This window comes from Heteronotia binoei, chromosome 9, assembly GCF_032191835.1.
Source record: "Heteronotia binoei isolate CCM8104 ecotype False Entrance Well chromosome 9, APGP_CSIRO_Hbin_v1, whole genome shotgun sequence".
NCBI lineage: Eukaryota > Metazoa > Chordata > Lepidosauria > Squamata > Gekkonidae > Heteronotia > Heteronotia binoei.
Window position 1 is genome coordinate 74,689,710 of NC_083231.1, and position 22,969 is coordinate 74,712,678.

A 22,969-nucleotide genomic window follows, 5' to 3' on the forward strand; every position below is an offset into this window, starting at 1 on the left:
GAGACAATTGGAGGGAAGGGGACTCACATTCACTATGCAAGATGGACGTGAGAATTGTCCAAGAAGTTTTGCAGTTGTTGAGTATATGCTACTCCAGTCTTGTAAAGGGATCAGCAGGCAGAAGCTTGCCTTTTTGTGCAGATATTCCTTGAGAAATCATGACACAGGACATGGGGGGAAAGCCCAAAGGAACTACTGTTTTCTTCAGGTCACAATTGCATGAAGTTAACCACTGATTCTTACAGCCTGCAATACATGAAGTTTAGAGGGAGCAGGAATTGTGCAAGCAGAAGCACATCAACAGACACTGGATTTAAGGCTAACTTCAGAAGTGAAGGCACATTCTGAGATATCATCTTTCCATCTACAGCATAGTTAATAACCCTATTAAGAATAGAATATCCTCATTCCTCTACCCTATCCAGTAGCTGTGCAATTCTGATTCAGTAATGAACTAAGCCTAAATTTAGTTTCAGAGTGTAGCCATGTTGGTCTGCAGTAGAACAGCTTCATTTGAGTCCAGTAACACCATAGAGACCAACAGGGTATAAACTTTTGAGAGTCTAACCTAGGGCTGCCAGGTCCAACTCAGAAAATATCTGGGGATTTTTGGGGTGAAGCTAGGAGACTTTCTTATCCCCTAAAATAAATAAATAAAAACACAGCAGTGCAGTTCCTCTGAATACAGTCTTCATTTCCTCATCTCCCAGCACTTCTACTAAATGAAAGTGAACACACACATACAAAGCAGCCAAAATAAACAGTTAGCAAGCAAACACTTTTGTAATCTCACTGGGGCAATTTACTCACAGGAGTTGCTGTGTGTTACCATCTGCTGTATTCCAACCAGTTCCTTCAGACTAACAGGAAAAGAAAAGGAGAGCAGCCTAGGGGGTGGAGTTTTCTTCCATCCCATAATCAGGTTCTAGTTATGACTTTACTATCCAGTTTACTATATATATGACTTCTGAAATGAATGCAAAACAAACAGAGGAACTGTGCTCATCTCTCTTCCTTTCTCACATGCTTCACATATTTGCCAGGAAGAGTCACATGGCTTTGCTTGCTTGCCCCACCCATGCAGCATTCCTCCTGCTGAGATTTAAAGGCTCACAAACAGTCCAAAACACAAGCAGTTTGCAAGGTTCTTTTAAGCCAAACAAGGTTTAAAGGTTGGCACAGGGAGGGCATCCTCCCACCAGCAAGCTGGCTGACCACGAGGAGGAGCCTGCAAACCCAGGGGATCGCCCACCAGAATCTTGGGGCTAGCAAGCTTAGTCTAAGCTCAGGTAAAGATGCTACTATTTTATTTATTTATTTAATTCAATTTATATCCCGCCTTCCCCACCGAGGCAGGCTCAGGGCAGCTCACATGGTCATGCATATAATAAAATATAAAAGCAATATAATAAAACATAAAAGCAATAAAAGCAATTTAAAACATAAACACTGATATATTGCTATGATCTTAAGTACCAGTATGTTGTCTTGCAATTCTAGCTAGGTGTTCTCCGTTAACCAGATCTTAATGGATCAGATGTTCTATATAGAGCAGGTGGTCCAGATATTTTTCGGAAACTGTAGTAGCTAGTGATCTAACTTGCAAATGCCTGGTGCAAATGCCTACTAGTCTTGAATCTAGCAGGACTAAATCTAGAATGCCATTCACACAAGAAGAATTTATACTATGAAGGGGGGGAGAACATCATGAGACAGTTCTCCAAGAAGTGAATGCATTCTTTGCAGATGCAGTATTTTGTGACTAGAGAGTGGAAAAACCTGGTAAATCAGACATGGGAGCTGCTGGAGAGAAATGTTTCCATTCCTCCTTTTCTTACATACTATGGTATACTGGGGAGTGGAGAATAAGAAAAATTGGAGAATGAGGATAAGCTTGCTTATATTCTATAACTTTATAAAAATCATCCTTAATACCATGTCCCGGAATATCTATGTTCTTATGAAGTTTAATTATAAATACAAAACCTTTTGTACCAGTATGACACCAACTATTTTTGTTTATATTATAGAATTTTTACACATATACATTACAAAGTCACTTTTCAGCTAATTACACAATACCCCTCTAAATAACAGCACAATGCTTAACATTAAAGACCGTATACACATTAAGCTACTCAAAGACTTTCCTAGCTACTTAATTTAAACTGATTTAAAAATTATGAAAAAGATCTTGTGGATAGATATAGGTACTCTCCAAAAGAGAAACCAATCAAAGTCTTAGCTTTAAAAAGAGAGACTGAACAATGTCCATTCCAAGACTCAGAACCATCATTTACATGGGACCTAAACCTCAGATGTCATTTTCATATATTTAAGTTCACAGTTCTGGTGCGATCATTATCTTACAGCTAAAAGAACACATTTTGTTTTCCCAGGGTAGTTGCTGGTATTGCTATTGGTCAGCTTTCTCATCTCAGAGCATGAAATAAAGCATTTGTTTACTGTTAAGTACTTGGCTTAATTTTTTAAAATTTATACTCTATGAAAAGGAAGATCAGCTATACAGAACAAACAGGAAAAGCTTTTTTTAAAAAAATGTTAAATACCAGGTGAACAGAAGTTCTGAAGTACCTGCTTGCTATAAAATGGTGTGCATCAAGGGCTGTAACTATCAAGGCAAGCCAAAGTTTCATTTTGTGAAAGTACTGGGCAGCACAAATTCATCACATTTTATATATGTCATGTTATCACAGCTAGATAGTAAATATCTCAAAGCCTAGTGACTATCAAAAAGAAGTAATTATTAACTCCTACTGGCCTTGACAGTGTTTTAATAATTGACTAAGATTTAATTTAACCTATTACAGTATTTATCTCATACCTACAACTAGGGCTTTTTTTGTAGCAGGAACTCCTTTGCATATTAGGACACACACCCCTGATGAAGCCAATCCTCCAGGAGCTTACAGGGTTGTTATTACAGTTGTCCTCCAACTGTAAACTCTTGGAGGACTGGCTACATCAGGGGTGTGTGGCCTGAAATGCAAAGAACTTCCTGCTACAAAAAAACCCCTGCCTACAACTATCTTTCCAAGAAATTGCTAAATTCTTGTTCTCATTATCTGCCAGGTTTGCAGTTTGGAAATAGTTTAGGGCTGCAGTCAGGACCAGTTCGTGGGGTTCTGCCGCCTGAGGGGAAAATTTTCATAATCACTTCAGTCACTGAAGTGCCATTGTTTCTGGGCACTGAGGGGCAGGGGAATTCCTCCAACCCTCCAGCACCCAGAAACAAGTGGTGCTTTCAGGCTTCGGCGTTCTCCAAGAACACTGAAGCCTGAAAGTGCTGTTGTTTCTGGGTGCAGAGGGGTGGGGGAGTTTCTCCGACCCCTCAGCGTCCAGTTGGAGGCTAAGGGACAGTGCAGGCTGGGAGGGGGCACCCACCCTCTACCCCTGTTGGAAGTTGTGCCCTAGACAGTTGTCTAGGTCGCCTACTCCCACGCGCCACCCCTGGCGTTATTTGTTCCTGAGAGGTTTTTTCCAAACATGACTCCATTAACCTGCCTCATGAGGTGCTCACTCCATTGTTGATTGTGCAGATTATTGCTGCCTGGTAACTATGGAGTGGGCAGTCGGGTGGCATCCTGAATTAGAGATGCCAGACTCCACAGGCTCCCTGTTGATATGGGAGCTTAACTAGGGAATATTTCCATGGCTTTCCAACCCCAAGAAACATGAGGGGGAGGGCATTTGTTGTTCAAAAAACACCCCTAGGGGCTCCAGATCCTGAGAGAATGTTTGGGTGCAGAAACATGCAAGCAGTGATTCAAAACCTTGAGGTGAAGATCCGTTTATGCACACATGGCTTACTGAATTTTTTAAAATGGCACACAAATGGAAGTATGCAATCTGACTTCCCAAACAGCTTGATTTCGCAAGAGTTCAAACCTCAAGAAATGTGCAGCGAGACCAGTTAAATCCAGAGCTTTTTTTTTTTAGCAGGAACGCAGCTCCAGCTGGCTTAGTGTCAGGGATGTGTGTCAGCGAAGGGGCACTGAAGTTTCAACAAGGAACAGACTTGGCTTTGTTTAAAACAACATTTCCATTTATTGATTACAGCAATGCATCTCACTACGCAGGTTCATTGATACTAATAACGAGAGGGGTGCAAGCATGAGCATTTATGGATACACATCAAAGCATAGGGGTTTTAAATCATTTCCCATAATAAAACTGGGGCTCCTCTGTTGAGAATAGCCAGGGTGCCTATCTGTTATCTCCCACCTACATAGACTGTCTCTCCTCCCCTGCTGTGGCCCTGCCCGTCCCTGCCAGGCGCCTGGGAACCAGCTAGATGTTTTGCACTTCAAAAGGCCTTTGGCACCTCCGTTCCCTCCTCCCGGCCATCCTTCACATTCCTCTACAACACTGGGGTTAGTACAGCAAAAAGTCATAGGGTTAGTTAGCAGTAAATAAACAGTTCAGGCAATAAAATAAACTTCAACGTATACAAGCTGACATACTGCCCCCCCTAAGCTCTTGCTCGGGGCTTGTCTGGGTGCAGTAGGTAAAATTGCTTCAGTAATAAAGGAGTGTTTAGGTCAGAAGATTTCACCCACTCATCACAGCTAAGCGGAAAGTGGCACCAGCGGACTAAGTAATGCACAACCCCCCGTTGCAGCTTAGCATCCAGAATCTCCTTCACTTCGTTGTGTTTCTGACCCCTCACCAGAATAGGTTCTGGCTCGGGGCTCCGAGGATGCCACCTCGACCCACCCGGATTGCGACGGATAAGACTGCAATGGAAAACAGGGTGTATTTTACTGAATAGCTTGGGCAAGTCCAGTTCTACAGTCACTTTGTTAATCACTCTCTCACCCACCTGGAAGTCCCAACCCGGGCTATGTTTTTTGTCAAATTGAGTTTTGTAATCCTTTTTCGCTTCTTCTAGGTTTTCCTGAATCACTTTCCAGGATTTCTGTAGATTCCCCCACCAATGATGGCATTCAGGGGATAAAGGTGGGCTGCTTCCCCCCAGGAGGGAGGGGAAAGGTTTTCCCTCGTAACCATTTACTGCTTGAAACGGGGAGACCTTTATCGAGCTATGGAGGCTGTTGTTGTAGCCATACTCGGCGAAGGGTAAAAGGTCCACCCAGATAGATTGTTGGAAGTTTATGTAACAGCGTAAATATTGTTCTAAAAGACCATTCACCCTTTCACTTTGACCGTCCGTTTGAGGGTGATAGGCAGAGCTTAGCCCTTGCTCCATGCCAGTCAGTTTACAGAACTCCCGCCAGAAGTTGGCAACAAACTGTGGCCCGCGGTCACTAATGACCTTGTCTGGGAATGAGTGGGCCCGGACCACGTGGAGAAAGAACAGGTGGGCCAGTTCTTTTGCGGTGGGGAGTTTCCGGCAGGGAATAAAGTGCGCCTGTTTGGAGAAAGTGTCCACCACCACCAATATCACTGTCCGACTGCAAGATGGCGGCAACTCCACTATAAAGTCCATCGATACTACTGACCATGGCCGCTCTGCGGTGGGAGTGGTTGCAATAGTCCTGGGACCTTCCCCCCCCCTTCTTTTTGCCATGAGACAGGTGGGGCAGGTTTGGATGAATTCCGAAATGTCCTTTTTCATTTGGGGCCACCAAAATTGTCTATGAACCAGGTGGAGGGTTTTTACGTAGCCAAAGTGCCCCACCAATTTGCTGGTGTGGCAGTGTTGCAGCACTTCTGCCCTAAGCGACTTTGGCACATACAATTTACCCTCATGGTACCAAAACCCTCCTTCTCCCTTCTCCACCCCCGGTGGTCAACTTTCCCCTTCTGCCTCCGCCTCGGTTTTCAATTTGGTGCCCCCCCAAGGGTCTTTCTTTTGGGTGGCTGTCTTTGACCTGGTTTGCACTACCCCCGCTACGGCCTCGGGGGGCACCAGAGAGTCTATCACCTCCTCTCGCTCACTCTCATGTTGGGGAAGCCTCGAGAGGGCGTCGGCCAAGAAATTTTTTGAGCCTGGGATGTGCTGCAGCGTGAAGTCAAACTTAGCGAAGAAGCCCGCCCACCGAATTTGCTTCCCCATCAGTTTTCGGCGCCCTGTGAGGTCCTCTAGGTTTTTATGGTCAGTCCAGATCTCAAACGGGACCCTTGCACCCTCTAGCCACGATCGCCAGGTTTTTAGGGCGAACGTGACTGCATAAGCTTCTTTATCCCACACCGACCAATTTCGTTGTTCGTTTGAGAATTTGCGTGAAATGTAGGCGCACGGCCGTATGCGACCCTCCTCGTCTTTCTGCATTAATATTGCTCCTACGGCCGTGTCAGAGGCGTCGCACTGGACCACGAAGGGCTTAAGCTCATTCGGGTATACCAACACCGGCTCGCTGGTAAATAGGCGTTTTAGTGTGTCGAACGCATCTTGGCACTGTTTAGTCCATGCGAGCTCAGCCCCAGGTTTTTTCGCCTCGGGCCCCTTCCCCTTGGTCTGGAGCAGGTCCGTCAGGGGTAGGGCCACCTTGGCGACCTATGAGATGAACGACCTATAGAAATTTGCGAACCCGAGGAAGGATTGGAGCTGTCTACATGCCCTTGGGGGTTCCCAGTCTAATACTGCCTGTATTTTGGCCGGGTCCATGGCCAACCCCTTGCCCGACACCCGGAATCCCAGATAATCTAATTCCTTTTGGTGAAACTCGCACTTGGACGGTTTAGCATAGAGTTTGTTTTGATATAGAGTGCTCAGAACCTCGCGGACCAGTTTTACGTGGGAGGGCAGATCGTTGGAATAGATAATTATGTCATCCAGATACACCACCACCCCCTGGTACAGGTATTTCCTTAGCACATCATTGATAAAGTTCATGAACACCCCCGGAGCCCCTTGCAACCCGAAGGGCATTACTAAGTACTCGAACTGTCCTAGGGGGTGTTAAACGTGGTCTTCCATTCGTCCCCCTCCTTGATTCTCACTCTGAAGTAAGCGTCCCGAAGGTCAAGCTTGGTGAATATTGACCCTTCCGAGACTTCACTTAACAAGTCTTTAATTAGGGGGAGGGGGTAGGCGTTGGTCATGGATATCCCATTAATCCCGCGAAAATCGGTACAAAGTCTTAGACTCCCATTCTTCTTCTTACGAAAGAGCACCGGGGCTGCATGGGGGGCCGTGGCGGGGCGGATGAAGCCCCGGCGTAGGTTTTTGTCTAGGAACTTGCGCAATTCCTCCTTCTCTGCCCACCCCATCAAATAAAAAGTCACCTGATACTGGGAAAGCTGATACTGCTAAAGGGAAGGCTGTTAAAGCAACAGCTCTGCATTTCCCATCTCCCAGTTTTATGAACATAGATGCCATGTTCAGGAACTCTTAATGTGGAGTGCTCAACTATAGCTACAATACAATAACCAAGAAGGAAGATTTCTATTACATTTGATTCCCAGTGCTAACATGGATTATTTCTCTAACCTGCCTAATCATGAGAATTATCAGCCATTTTCAGAATAGTTACAATACCTGAAACTCAATGAGGGCCTGAACACTTGAATCCTAAATGAATTTCATAATCCTAATCTTTAGTATCTACCACATTACTTGTGGAACCTGTTTCCCATTAGAAGACAAAGATCATCTTGAGGAAATTCATCATAAACATCTTGAGAAAATGCTTCAAAAGACATTTTCAAGATAGCATTAAACCAACTCAAATTTGCTAGCTGCAATAACCTGAAGAGTTTAATAGTTTGACTAAAACCATCTTTCTTATCAAAACAATAAACGAAGTGTAAGAACATTCATACTGTGGAGGAAAAAATGGAATTTATTCTCTAAGTGCTTCAGCACATTACAGGTATTAGAGAAGCAGAAAGACACTCCAACTTAACTCAGGGCCAGGCTACATGTGTTGGCATACTCATGTCTGTCATACGGACACCACCATTTTAAGCTGATGGGCCTACAGTGTGGTGAACTGAGGTGCTGTTGTCCCCTTACCTCATGCCTTTTCAAGTGTTAGTACAGCCAAATCATTTCCATGGCTGTTTTGGCACTTGAAATGAGTGGGGGGGGGGGGGGAGGAGGAGGGTATCTTTACCTATATTCAGGACTTTTTTTGAGCAGGAACACAGTTCCGGCTGGCTTGGCATCAGGGAGTGTGGCCTAATATGCAAATTAATTCCTGCTGGGCTTTTTCTACAAGAAAAGCCCTATGGGAAACAATGGTAATATCAAGGGTTTGTGGCCTAATGAGTTCCTGCTGGGCTTTTTCTACCAAAAAAGCCCTGCCTATATTTATTTATCTCACTATGGGATAAAGTGATCAGATAAACCAGAAAAAGATCCCAAAGGGTGATCTTTAAGTAGCACCTTCCAAGTACACTATAAAAACAAGCAAATTCTTAGTTTAATAACATTGGATTGAGCATGTCAGGCCCAAGAACAGATATTAGATAATGTAAAAGATCTCTGCCTTGGGACCTGGAAAACCACTGCTAGTCAGTGTAGACAATACTGACCTTGATAGACCACTGGTTTGGACTCAATATAAGGCAGCTTCATGCATGTCTACTATAGCCTGATCCCATAGGTCCTATAATGTTCTAATGTAGATAATCCACAGCACTCACGTATTTATTAGATCCCATAATGGGAGAACACAATAATGCTCTCCCCTGCAAGAAACTGACCCTTAACATTGGCTCCCCTCCAATTCAGTTATATCAAACTGCAATTTGGAGCAGAATTTCCTGTATATTTCAAGTGTAATAAAAGTCATAAGTAGAACATGAACTATTGGTACACCATGCTTTTCATTCTGCAATACCCTAGTGGGCACCTAAGGACTTCATGCATTCATACATTTTATTTTGATCACCTGCATTAGTCTTGTTTACAGATCATAGGATTTTGGATTATAGAACATTCAGTCCCAATTTGAATTTTGCTGGACTATTTTTATAGTTGTAGTAGGGAAATCCAATCCTAACTACACTAAGCTGATACCCACTGGGTGGTCTGATATGGATGTACATAGCATGTTTCATGTCCTGTGGTGGGAATGAAGTTTTCACAATGTCAATTTTAAAAGTTGCTTAAACATCTCAAAAAGCCAGCCTTCATCACTGTCCTACTGTTTTCCCTTAACAGTTGCTAGAAACAGCATCAAGTCATTACTGCCAAATCCCTTCTCGTGTTCTTCCATAGCATACACCAGTATCTTGTTTACTTCACAGCATGGGCAGGCACAATACTTTGCTTTTAGCAATTCATCTCTTCTTTAGTGGTAGGGATTGCTTTTTGTACCCTGTAATGCATAATCACAGCAGATCTGCTTTCCATACTATCGGTATACATTTTCCTTTAGCGCCTCTATGAGACTCTGTATACCTCTAAAGACATCCAAATGAACAGAAGTTTTTTGGAAGTGTCATGTCAAGCTAGGAACAACATTTTAAAGTGCTTTATACAGATGGCCTAGTTAGTAGCAAGGGCTTGGAGCCCATGGAGAATTTCTGCATTTGAAGAAGAGTGGAATATGGTATGCATGATTTTTACTGATCCCCCTTCCCACTGCAGACCTCTCCCTCTCCCGATGCATCATTTGAGAGGCATCACAGGCTTTCCAGAAATTCTCCATGAGATCTGGCCCTAGATTTTCTATGCATTTTATTTAGATCAAGTTTCTGTAATATCTTTCTATTCCAACTGTGTTCCACTGCCAGAATGAGTTAATTTGTTCTCATCAAACATAGAGCAACTCCAGCTATATTCACTTTGTGTCCATATATAGTGGGAAGAGATAAACACCAGCTGAATCAATACTTTTGTATTTATTATTCCTTTGCAGTAAAGCAAGATCAGTTTAATGTGAGAAAAGAAAACCTGTTTGATACATTCAGTGAACAGACAACAGATTATTCTTTGCTTACAAAATATTAACAGTTCAATAATTAACTTCATGCTAAAGTAATTATATGTTCACAATATTATTTTCTAATTAAATGAGATTTTATAGAAAAATCAAACTATTTTTTGTCCCTAATGAATAGATGGTCTACAGTTGTGACCATCTCCAGGTCTTGAATTTCTAAAGAGGAAAAGCATCTGTTTACTGTAGGTGTAAGAAGAAACATAATAGCAGGTGATGGAAAAAAAACATTGTTCAGCTAGTTAACTGGATGTCAGTAAAACTTACCAGCTAGACAGTACAATTTAAAGAACTAGAGCACTTGATATTTAAAATCCAATGGTCAACAGCTACAATGGATTTGAAGTCACCTGATTATATTATTAATAATGATTTTATCTAGTACTTTCATTGTTCAAAACACTGCACATGCATTATTTTTAATCCATACCAAAACATGATATCCAGAAAGACACCCCTGTACTGAGTCCCAAGCCATGCACCCCTGGAATGTGATATTGCAATGTAACCCTAGAATATTAATATGACACAGCAATATCCATTTGAATTGGAATGGTCTTTCTTGCACATAAGGGATAAAAATCCAGTTCCTTCTGGGCCCCAGGCAGGCTGGAATGATGTCAAGTCTGGTTCACAGGCTAGACAGATGTGGTGGCTATGCTGGAAGGCTGAGGAGCATCCATCTTTCTGCTCCTGGAAATGAAGAATTCCAGGCCCAGAGAGGGACATGTAGTGGGCAGAGCTGTAAAAGTTCCTTCACTTCTTTTGGCAACCTTTTAAGTCCTGTTATCAAAACATAAAAAATACAGGTTACCAGGACCCCTGAAACACAAATAAATGGCTTGTATCTGTTATTCTTCAGGGCAAGACAGCAGAAACACAAAGGCTAAAGGTTAAGTGGTCATCTTGTTGTGAATGTGTGGTATACCTGTAAACTGGTCTCACATTTCTGTCAAAGAATCTGAGTTTTAACAAAATTTCTATTTTTCTTTAATTACTGCTAAGGCTATCAAAGTCAGCCAATCTCCTGAACACTTGATGGATGCCTATTCATGTTTAACATTAAGGGAGAAATCTATCACTTTTGGGGAGCTTCCACGAAATCAGTTTGGAAAAACAGGGCCATAAAAAGTCATTTGGCCAGTGTAATTAAAATTCCTCTATTGGTGGTATGGGTCTATGACACAATGATCTCTGATTGGATATTCCACATATGACACTGATTTTCCATTGGTGTGACACTCTGCTTCCTCATTGGGTAATTGAATCACTTGACATGATGTAATTTACCCTAGAAAACAGGCAATCCTACCTGTCAGGTTGGGGATTCCTCCATCCTCTCCTCCCTCCATCCCTTCCTGCCTTCAACCCCCTCCCTTCTCAAGAGAAATCTCCCTCCAGAGGCCTTGTGTTTCCTCTGACTGATCCTACTCTGCAAGATCTAGGTATTGTATCACCTCTCCCCCCATCCATACTTATTCAGCTAACCACTGTATTTCTCTTGTATGCTTGAAACTGTTTGATTGGGATGTAACTATTTGAAAACTAATACCTATAATAAAATCCATTATTAACCAAAGGATTTTCAGTGGTCTGTCTCCATAAACATTGACAGAGATCCTTGCTCACTTCCTCTCGTAGACTCACCATTTTGAGCTAAGAAATATTAATATTCCCCAATAAAAGGTTAGTTGAGGTGTTAACAAGCACTCAAAAGCTTAGCCAAAATTATCCCTGTGTTATAGACAGAGAAGTTAGGCGAAAACATGGTTTGCGTAAGGCCACAATGTGAATTCATGACAGAGATTTGAATTAGGCACTTCCTGGATCTAAACTCTTAGCTGCTACATCAGCTTCCTTGGTTCACCTTTTTTGACATTTTTGTATTTGTATTAGTGATGTTAGTTATTAGAAAGCATACTATAGCCACTAAAGCTTGAAGTTCAAATCAGTAAACAAGTCAGATTTACTTTCTGTTAACATGAACATTCTTGCAATAGAAATCCTTGATCTGCAAAATTTTACTTTTATATGAAGACTATCTGCAAAGAAAAAGAGAAGTTCTATTTAGCTGCTTTTAACAGATTCTTGTTTAGATTCAACTTGCACTGCAATAAATTGTGTAACATACAAATATAGGAAACACTTTACTGGAGATGTTCTGCGCTGGGCCATAGAAACAACAACAGATTTGATTTAGTATATTTGATTTGAAAGGAGCAATGTTGAGATGACCTGCATAGAAAGTATACAGTTGGGGATCTAAAGCAAGATATTATGCTTGACAGCTGCAAATCACAAGCCTGAAAACATGATTTTCTATTTATCAAGAGATACAAAAGTACTTAAAATGTAGAAATGCCTTTCAGTATGACTTCTGTGTGACACGTAGGCATGAATCCAAATAGTTTATCCACTGGTGAGGAAAGGGTCCCCTTTGACCGCCAAAAAGGCTATCTTGGGGATCATGAAACCTGCACGGACAAAAGCCATGTGAAATGGAGACTTTAATAAGTTGGTTGGATCCAATCCATATGGTGCAAGGATACATGGAGAATTCAAGATGTACTGTGCTATAATTAGCTTCATCTCCATTGGCAGCAAACATCAAACTTCCCAATACCCAAAACAAGAGGTAAGTTTCACCATATTCCAAGGATAATTTTAGTGTCATCCTAAGGAGTTACACCATTTCAAATCCATTGACTTTAATGGACTAGAAGAGTACAACTCTGCTTAGGACAGCACTGTAAATGAGGCTATTTTACTATGTCCCACAGAATTCATTATAAAACATGAGCTCAGCCTCGGGCACACAGGAAGATGTGTGTGTTCAAAACTCATTGGGCATCTAATATTAGTAATCTCTGCACAGTCGGTGTGTTTTTATTCACCTCACAAGTACTCTTTTTACTTGGTTGCAAAGGGCTTAGCCCTTTTTACTTGGTTGCAAAGAAGTCAAAGTAAAGCTACATTGTAAACTTGCATATTTGAGAATAAGAACATAAGTGATGCCATGTTGGATTAGGCCCATGCCACATCCAGTCCAACACTCTGTGTTACACAGTGGCCAAAAAAAACAGGCACCATCAGGAGGTCCACCAGTGGGGCCAGGACACTAGAAGCCCTCCCACTTTGCCCCCACCAGCACCAAGAATACAGAGCATCACTGCCCCAGATAGAGAGTTCCATCAATATGTCGCTGTTATATGTAAAGTGACAGCTTATAGCATATGCTGCAGAACTGAAAGTAGATCTGAAGGCTTAGATGATCTACATGACAGCAGGTGGCTGGCTGCCAGAGGTATTGCATCAGCCAGCAGAGTCAGCATGACACAGCAAGTTGCTGATTGGCTGTCCAATGTATAAATGTACATAGTAACTGTGGTGATTGTGGGTTAATGGAGTTGGAGTGCAGCGGAGCATATTGTCAGTCAGGAGAGTGAGTGGTGTTGTAAATAAATGTATATAGTGGTTTTACAGCTACTGTGTACAGCCTTCATTCTTGCGTCGCTAAGAATCACCCTCTTGGACTCTAAGCGCATCAACAATATGCTGTGGCTAATAGCTACTGATGGACCTCTGTTCCATCAGTAGGTTCCATGGAATTCAGTGGGACTTTGGAGTAAAGTGCTTGCAGCTATAACTGCACAGGAGGGGTAAATTGAGAAGTAGCAAATAGTCATTAGTAAATAGGTTTTTCAGTGTTTAACATACACAAATTGATGACAGTTCATACTGTTTGAGAACAAATTCAACCATTAGGCCACTAACCACTTTTTAAAATTATTATATGTTTGCGTAGACTAATTTGTTGAAAATTGTTTTGAGTCTTGTCACTTTTGAACTTCTTGATAGCTTACCTTTTTACCTAGCTGGTCTGTTTGGATGGTGTCCAGAAAACCGATACCGGCTGCTTCCAACCTTCTCCCATTAATGTTTTCAAGTTCAAGCATTTAAAATATTCTAGACGATGACTGAAAAAGAAAGGAGGCAAAGACTAGGATTGGTTGAAAGCATTTATACTCCTTTTTTGTTAACTATACCATCAGTAGTGTCAATTCTGACTACAAGAATTCTTTTACTGCTTCTCACCACTTCAAGTCACGGCATCTTATTTTATTAATATGGCAGTTATTCTTTCAAAGCCAAATTATTAGGCAAACCAGTTTCATAATTACATCCCATACTTTCCTGCATTCTTATACGGAATGGCTGATACTCCTTTGGAACAAAAGTGCATGGAAAATTAAACTATTTTAGCAATTCATATTAGACTTCAAGGAAATATTTTGTCAAGAATACTAAAAATAAATAAGTAAACTAAAACTAAGATGGGGATATTTTTACATTATTATTGATATACAGATTCAATTATATAAAATAATCAACAAGGATTCTAACATTTGTTACAAAACAACCTATTCCTTGAAATAAAGGAGAGTGTTCTGAATGTTCTGAACCTAATTTAAACTTCTATGTCATTTTAAAGAAAATCTAAACTGTCTCCTAGAAGTATTTTTTCTAACTCTAAAATGCCCAATTATAGGTCTCTACAGATAATGATTTTTTGTCCAAACAACACCAAAACACTTAGCAGACACCTATAAACTCTCATTTCTTGGGCTGAAATTAGACAAGATATTTGGGTGAGTCAATGATAAATCTCCTGTGTCTTGACAGGGCCTCAGAACTAAATCAAGAGAATGATACAGGTTAACCTCTCACCATCCCATGCTATTTTTATTTATTTATTTATTTTATTTCATTTGAGTTATATCCTGCCCTACCCCACCGAAGCGGGCTCAGGGCGGCTCACAACACAAAATTCTAACAATAAAAACAAAAATTAAAATACATTAATAATTTACACAATAAAATAAACACAATTGTCAGCGTGCTATGCTTTCTTGTGTTACCCTTCTCCCAGGGCTAAGTGCCTTGCTAGACAAACAGAATTGGAGTGTGTGTGGGGGGGGAGGCTGGTGGTGGTGGAAAAGTGCCATAAAATTGCAGCTAATGTGCGGTGACCCATAGAATTTTCAAGGCAAGAGACAAACAGAGATGGCCTGCCTCTTACAGTGGGAAAATGGCATGAGGAAATGATTAAAGATATACTGCTGTATCACTACAGCTCCAATTCAATTCAGGGCTCCTACAGTTGCTCTGAAAGAGATTAGAGTTCTGTAATTGGATTCCCAACATCTAATCTAGCTAAACCTGGAAAATAATATAAAATTGAATTAAATCAAAGTTAGGCCAACATAAACACAGTTCAGGGGGCTGAGATTACAAATAGATTTGGTGAATGACTGAAAAAAATGTGGACATTTGAGCAACACAGTGATGAACACACTGCAAGTGACACATACTAGTGAGGATTTTTTCTTCCACAGATATGAATGTATATGAAGTGCACAGAGTGTCCCAGATCTCAGAAAGCATTCACTGTAATGGACTAGAAAAAAGAAGAGTAAAAATCCTTGCCATAATCATTTCTAATATAATACAAATCTTCCTCACTCATTTTTGTCTTCCTACTTCACACTCAGTAAGCAAAGCAATAAAGTGTAGCTTTCAGTTATCATAATAGAAAACAGTTCTTCAGATCTACTTACAAATCAGGTTGCTGAATCTTCTGCAGCTCATGTTGAGGTACAGGATAGAGGGCTTCATACGTTCTAGCTTCACCTGACCCATGGATTGCAAAAGCATTAAATTGGTCAGTAGCTGGTGGAAGATAGCTCCAAGGAAGATGAACTCTGCCATTCCACTGAGCACTTGTTCTTGATACATCGAATTTTAAAGGAAGCTCTTGCTGTATTTAAAGGAAGACAAAGACTTAGTCCGGTCTTCCAAGCAGTAGGTGATATGAGTATTAAGGGGGGGAAGGGCTCACTTACTTTTAATACTTTCCTTCTGCCACAAAGCAACAAAATGAGATACTGCCCATGCCTATGAAAACATGGCATAATCATACTTCAAGTATGTTCAGAAGCATTATCTGCAAGCCAGAAGTGTATTACTGTTCTTAGATAAGTAGTCTTACCTATCGAAATGCAAACGCAACTTTTAAAAAACACCAGTTATGTAGCTATTAAAAATTTTTTTTAAAAAAAAATTGCCACATTCTGAACTACATAAAAACTGATTTTACTATCCTTTGAACATAATATTTTTACATAAAGTTTTTCTCAGTAACCACAACAACTCCAACACATAATAAGACTTTATATATGGGGTCAAGGACAAAAATCTACCCCATTTGTCATACACTGACCTTTTATTTCTGTTTGATGCACAGGCACTATGTAATTTCCGCAGCTGCTGTAGTAGTCTAATTATAAATATTTACTAATATGTACCAAGTAACATGGACATTTACTTTCAGTTTCATACAAGACAGTGATCTTAGTAACAGCACACCCTTCTAGTTAAGATTATTTCCTTTTGTGGGGTGAGGCAGGGCAGAACAGTTATATGCCGAAAAAAAGAGGCGGCTACAGTAGAAAGGAACATTGGTTAAGAAAAGGAAAAGCATGTTTTAACGTTCAATCAGCACCAGTCTATGATACCAGCCATGGCTACAGATCATAAAAGTCATCAAACTATAAGGAACACTAGAATAAAAGCAAACCATGTATGATATATCATTTACTGAAGTTAATTATTTAAGGAACTCACAAAGCATTCCTATGCAGACTTACTTTAGTCTAAACCACTGAAATCAATGATGTTTCAAAAAGCAACTTTAAATAGAATTACATTGTTAGCGTAGCTTCTGAGGTTACATAAAGATTCTATTAAAGTAAATCCTAGTTTGATGTTTCATGCTATTTGAGTGTATTGTCTTATATTACAGAATTCCTGTCAGTGAGATAGGCAGACTACAAAACAAATAACTTTTTTTTTGTTACAGGAACCTATTACCTTGTTTAGAAAGTGTCCAAATAATAAGGAAGAATTTATGATCTTAAGCATCAACTTAAATCAATCTACTTTGCATTTGTGTAAAAAATGTATTAAATTATTTCAGCCATGAGTGTTCTCTCTGAAGTGGGCACTACCTGCCCTGAGCTCGCTCTGGGAAGGGCGGGATATAAACTGAATAAATAAATAGCAGATAAGTAGTATTTTCAAAGACATATTAATGTTAATACAATCTTCACACTGAAATGAGAAGCTTAATGCTGTGATTAGAGAATGTAGAATGGGGTTCCTAAATAATTGAGCCGTTAAACTGAAGAAAGAATTGAAACGTTATCAAAATCTAGAGATGTCTTTTTAAGAAAGCGGCTGCGTTGAGGCAACACTCCTCAAGAGCACCCACTTTGTGAATTTCAGTTGGACTATTTCCAAGTTTGGACTTACATCTATTCATTTGGGGACAGGGTTTTTTGATCCCTTGGAGTTTGTTACTTTAAAAAGCCCTAGCACCGCTGGCCTCTATCATTATTGTATTGTTTATTATGTGTTGCACATAATCCTTATATTTTTGTAAACTGAAAGATGGTCTATTACTTGATGGCTTTGATCAGTATATTAATATTAATAGTTGTATAGAAGCAAAATTTCAGTGAATACAGAACTGAGGCTGTGGTCACACAAGCAGTTCACATCAATATTGTTGTAGTACCTTTGTGGATATAAATCACACAACCAGACAACAACATCTATCTTCTGTGCCCTATGGGATGGAGAAAGTAGAGAAAGTAGTACTTTTCTCCCTTTCTCACAATACGAGAACTCGTGGGCATTCGATGAAATTGCTGAGCAGACAGGTTAAAATGGATAAAAGGAAGTACTTCTTCACCCAAAGGGTGATTAACATGTGGAATTCACTGCCACAGGAGGTGGTGGCGGCCACAAGCATGGCCACCTTCAAGAGGGGGTTAGATAAAAATATGGAGCAGAGGTCCATCAGTGGCTATTAGCCACAGTGTGTATGTGTGTGTGTATATATATATACACATATTTGCCACTGTGTGACACAGAGTGTTTAACTGGATGGGCCATTGGCCTGATCCAACATGGCTTCTCTTATGTTCTTATGTTCCGTTGTCAGCACCTGGGACTCTGCTGATACTGAGGAAAGTCCGGTCTTCATGTATGCCAGCACCTCCACTCGGCTATTCCTGATGTCTGAAACTCCCTGTTGCGAATGGATGTCATATGGGAAATGCAAACAATCACTCCTGCCTCACTTGGGGGTGGGGTTGCCCAGTAGGGACATACACATAAGCACAACCACATTTTTTTCCAAGCCTCCACCCGGACTGTGCTTTGCTGCATAGTTGAGGTGTCAATAATGTGAATGCTTCAGCTGGGACTGGTGCATGGAGGAGCTGCAAACAGAGGCATCGCCAGATCATGCCAAGCCTCCGGTGTGACAGCAGCCTGAGAGAACTTCTGCCTGCCAATATCAGTCATAAAAAACAGAAGACTCCTGTCCAATGTAGAACTTGGTGATAGAGACCAATCATTCTTTCAGTTGATTATCTATTGTTGAAGGCAACATGTTTGCCTGCCTCCACCTCAGAAAAGCATATCTTGACTAGAAGAGAAACGCAAATGCATTTAACAGTTTTCACCACTGAAGAATTTGGCCTTAGCCACCTTTATGTCATTCTTTTTACTCAATGTACAACTCTGTACTTAACAACTTTATTCCATTGTCCTTTTCCCTTTGGTACAAGGCATAGACACACAACCTAACTTTCAAAATATAGAACCAACAGCTATTTTCTAAAGCTCCAGATTAACTTCAAACATACAGGAGTAATACAGCAATCTCTAAAGAAGAGTTCCTTGAACTAGGTTCTTTCATTCCACTTGTACAAAGTGTTAGGAATTCTCTGAAACCACTTAAATCCAGCATTTAAGCAATAGGGTCACAAAGAAAAACTGCAAAACATGTTGGTAAATTTTAAAATGTTTTGAAATGTTTACTTACGGACAGAGCTCCACTTCTAAATACTGCTCAGTCTGGCCATTCAGGAAGAAAGCTTCTACAACTAAAAACATATAAACCACAAATACTTATTTCATCCTATATTATTTTTACCTTCCAGATATTTAGTTTTATTCTACATTTTCAGCACCCCAGTAACTATATGCATGTGATATCAGAGCTTTGAAAACAAAGGTGTTCGCTATTATCATAGCTTTGATTACTTTTACTGTTGCTGAAACTAAATTTATAACACATCTATTGACAGAGAGGAAAAAAAATAGATCAATTCTGCCACCTAGATAAGGATAAGAAATGGGGGAATTGCATATCTTCTGATATAAGCTGTTACTAAGGTATATGAAGCTTAAGAACTCTTCACTGGAATCCTGCAGCGTGAAATTGAGCAGAACTGAACAGTCACTTACTACAAGTAAAAACTTTAACTACAGGAATCTGGAGCAATGAACCCCTAAAGCAATGGACTGAATATGGATGAATCTGGGAGATAAATCTCATCCACATGCATGAAAAACCTACTTAAGCTACTTTTTTGCAATATTTTAGTACAGCAGGGGTCAATAGGAGGAGTAAAATGGTAAGAATACAACACATATTGCTTCCATATGGATGATTCCTTCGTTGCCCAAGAAAACAAAGTAATAAAGGAGAAACACTTTATACTTTCTCTAAAAGTAGATGACCTGAAGTCAACGGAAATTCTTACAGACTACAATTATCAGTTGTAAAAACATACTTAAGGTCAGGCCAGTAGCAATTATTTCAAAACAATTCAATTTGTGCCGAGTCTCAGTATTTTAACCCATGACTTTTGGTCTGTCCTAGAAAGGTATATGAATATAGATTTGTAGCTTCTTTTGATCAGTCATATACTTTACCTTGGTAGTTTTGTTGCACATGCCTTTTAGAAACATTGTTTCTAATATTATTTCTAAATTAGTAATGTTTGAAACTAAAAGAGGGCTCAGAAGTTTAACACATAGTTTCATATACAAAAGATTTCCAGTTAAAGGAGCTCAGATAGCAGGTGTTGGGAAAGACCATTCTTGATCTGAAAGCCAATGGCAATCAAAGTAAATAATATGGAGTAATATGGTCTAACCCAGGGGTGTCAAACATGTGAGCCAGGGGCCAAATCAGGCCCCTGGAGGGCTCCTATCAGGCCCCTGAGGAACTGGCTGTCATCTGCTTCCTTCTCCCTCTCTCTTGCTTTCTTTAGAATCACAACTTACTTTGCAAGACTTGCTCAATCACACAGAAGCCACAGAGCAAAACCTCTATTTTCAAAATTGGCTGAGGCTCCTCCCTTAGGGAGGAAGGGGGAAAGGCAGAGCTTGTTTTTTCAGGTTCTCTCAATCGCACAGTAGAGCTACTGAGCCAAGTCTCTCTTCCTCCTGTTGGCTGAGGCTCCTTCCCCCCCTAGTCCCCTGAGGAGAGTCACAGCTTCCTTTGCCTCTTTCCCTGGATACCATGGGAGAAATTCAAAGAAAGCACCTTTAAGCCCAATGAGTGCTAATGTTTTAAGCATGTTTTAAGTTTTTTTTAAAAAAATCTTTAATTGTGTTTGTCTGCGTTCTTTAAAACATTTATATCTCTGTTACCTAATCTTAAATAGGTATACACATGGCCCAGCCCGGCCCAACCTGACGTGGCACAGCCCAACAAGGTCTCATTTATGTCAGATCCGAAATGAGTTCGCTACCTCTTGTCTAACCTGTTCATACAAACCTAGAGCTTGTTTCTACAATAAAACTGTACTTTTGGCAACATAGTTTTATAACAAAAAAGCCAAGAAAGCACAAAAAAAATCAGTTTTGCTCTATATGGATATATTCCTGTTGCAAGTCTATGTATCCAAAGTAGTGTTTGTAGCACTGAAAATTAAGTAGCTCTGAGTGGAAAACAGGAGAATTGTAGTGAACATAATGGTGCAGAGAATTTATAACCAGGAAAGTAGGAGGGAAAGATTACAGCAAAATTGCAAGTAAATCCACAGAAGAGTTTACCAGTCAAAACTCAAGCATTTGTGTGTTGTTACTTGAATAATGTCTTAATGAGATGTGGTTACTTAAAAGCCTGAGTTACCATACAGAAACAGATCCTTCTCCAAATACAATGGATGGGATGTTACCAACTTTTTAACATCCTCTCTTCACTCCCTCCCCCCAACATTCTGCCTATCAACATGGGTTTCACAATCTCCTGATAGTGTTTTTGGTGGTCAAGATGTCCCTGTATTGCTTTTATCAACAGAAAATAGATCCAACCCACTTCAAATTCAGCTCATTTGTTTCCAAATGATTGGAAATGACACTTGTGAAACTGACCTATTTAAATTTAGATGGAAGCTTCACTTCTTTGGGATGAACAAACATTTTATCCAGTATGGAAGATGGGTAGTTTAAGCAGTTATCAACTAATTGGCCCAAGATCAAACACTATACAACCTTGACAATAGGACAAAGACTAATATCTTTCCTGGTGCCCACCAAGTGTTTTTAGAAAACAGCTGGGGCTTTGCTCAGCAGGGCCTCTGATTGGCTGTGCATTTTTTAAAAATTACTTCAGCAGAAGCTGCCACCACAGCATTAGGATGAAGATAAACTGTGTAGATACAAGATAAAGTGTATATGAAGATAAACTGTATACATACATCAATTTAAAAAAAACAAGATGTTAAGCAGAGCTTCTGCCTGAATTGCTAGTGTTACTATTGGAGTTATGCATACCCCACTCCATGACATTTTATGTTATGCTCCGCCTCCCATAGCAGCCATTTTGTGGCTGCATCCACCTCCACCAAGGGTACTCATAGGCTCAAAAAGGTTGGTGACCCTTGATCTGTAAGCAACTAATTACCAACATTTTATTTACTATAATTAACTAAAAATACTTCGTTTATAAATGAATACTTTATAATTAGCCCAGAATTAAGATTTGCACATTTGCCAAGAAGCATATATTTTACACTTACTAACAGGCCATGCTAGCAGCTTGCTAATCCATTTTCTTTTTTGTATCATAAATAGTCACTTCAGTTTTCATAGCACTCCATTTTTTGACTTTCTGAAGCACAAGCTGTGTGACAGCTTTTACATGGAGTCTTAAGGTAATGACATAATTTGGAATTCAGATTTAGATAATTAGATTATTTTATTTACTCTACAATGCCAAGACAGGCACACTAACATGTTCCTCTATCTAGCAGGCAGAACTGAAGAGAGGACAATAAAACACACACATCGATTTTATGAGAATGGGCCATGCTTCAAGATTGATTAAAATAGTATGCTCAATACATAAATGCTACTCGATGCTTGTTTATTTGAGCTACATAACCTCAAACATCTTAATAAAAAGGAAATCAATCCCTCTGCCCTGCCAGAAGTGCTTTAAGAGCAATTGTCTGTTCAGAATTCTCAACTAGTCCATGTTTTTATCCACTCAATGTGGGGCTGGTGTTCCTATTGATAAGAATACCATTCTTTATGCAAGATTTATTACCAGAGTACCCTAAATTTAAGCTGTCATAAATTATTTCACTTACCCTCATAATCCCACAATCCATTTAATGGCTTTCCTGGATCACTGGGAGGAGCTGGAGGATCATTATAAAATGGAGCCGTTACACTGATGAACATTCCTGCATTGGCAGGAGCCAGCCTGATTGTTACAGGATCATGAGACACTGGAAAGCCGTTCCATGTATGTTCAATTTTAAACTCCATCTGAATATTTTAGATGTAAACATAAAATTTTTACATTTAATCTAAATACCACTAAGATGTTTGACAATAACGTTTATTTTTTATTACTTTGCTCTGCTGTAATTCTTACTCATAAACAACACCATAGATTTATGATCACTGAAATATCAATTGCTTCCCACTGTTAGAGACAGACTTCATATATTTCCAATATAAACATAAGGCAATCATGCAGGTATAGAGTCTTATAGCTTCTAAATCCATTATATTATTTACTCAATTTTTTTTAAAAAAATGAATACTTAATATTGCAGTTTATGGGGGAAAGTAATACTGCATGGAACTCTAGAACTGTTACACTGGCAAACACCTCCATGCCTGTCTGTTCCTGCTCAGTTTCACCACATGGTGTCCAC

General features: G+C 40.1%; 1 protein-coding gene across 2 annotated transcripts; it reads right to left on the bottom strand.

Moving 5' to 3' along the window:
* Nucleotides 1–9,758: 9,758 nt before the first annotated feature.
* Nucleotides 9,759–22,655, bottom strand: LOC132577200 (UPF0462 protein C4orf33-like). 2 transcript variants are annotated; one of them, XR_009555809.1, is made up of 7 exons: nt 22,394–22,655; nt 18,829–18,889; nt 15,779–15,830; nt 15,494–15,693; nt 13,739–13,852; nt 11,846–11,917; nt 9,759–10,658 (listed from the first exon to the last, which is right to left on the bottom strand). XR_009555809.1 is itself a non-coding variant. In XM_060246794.1 (6 exons), the coding sequence occupies exons 1-5, from the start codon at nt 22,572–22,574 to the stop codon at nt 13,747–13,749; spliced, it is 600 nt and encodes a 199-aa protein (XP_060102777.1). In that variant the 5' UTR covers nt 22,575–22,655; the 3' UTR covers nt 9,759–10,658; nt 13,739–13,746. The 2 variants fall into 2 exon arrangements, 1 of the variants encoding a protein (XP_060102777.1); XM_060246794.1 differs by lacking the exon at nt 11,846–11,917.
* Between the last annotated feature and the right edge of the window lie 314 nt (nt 22,656–22,969).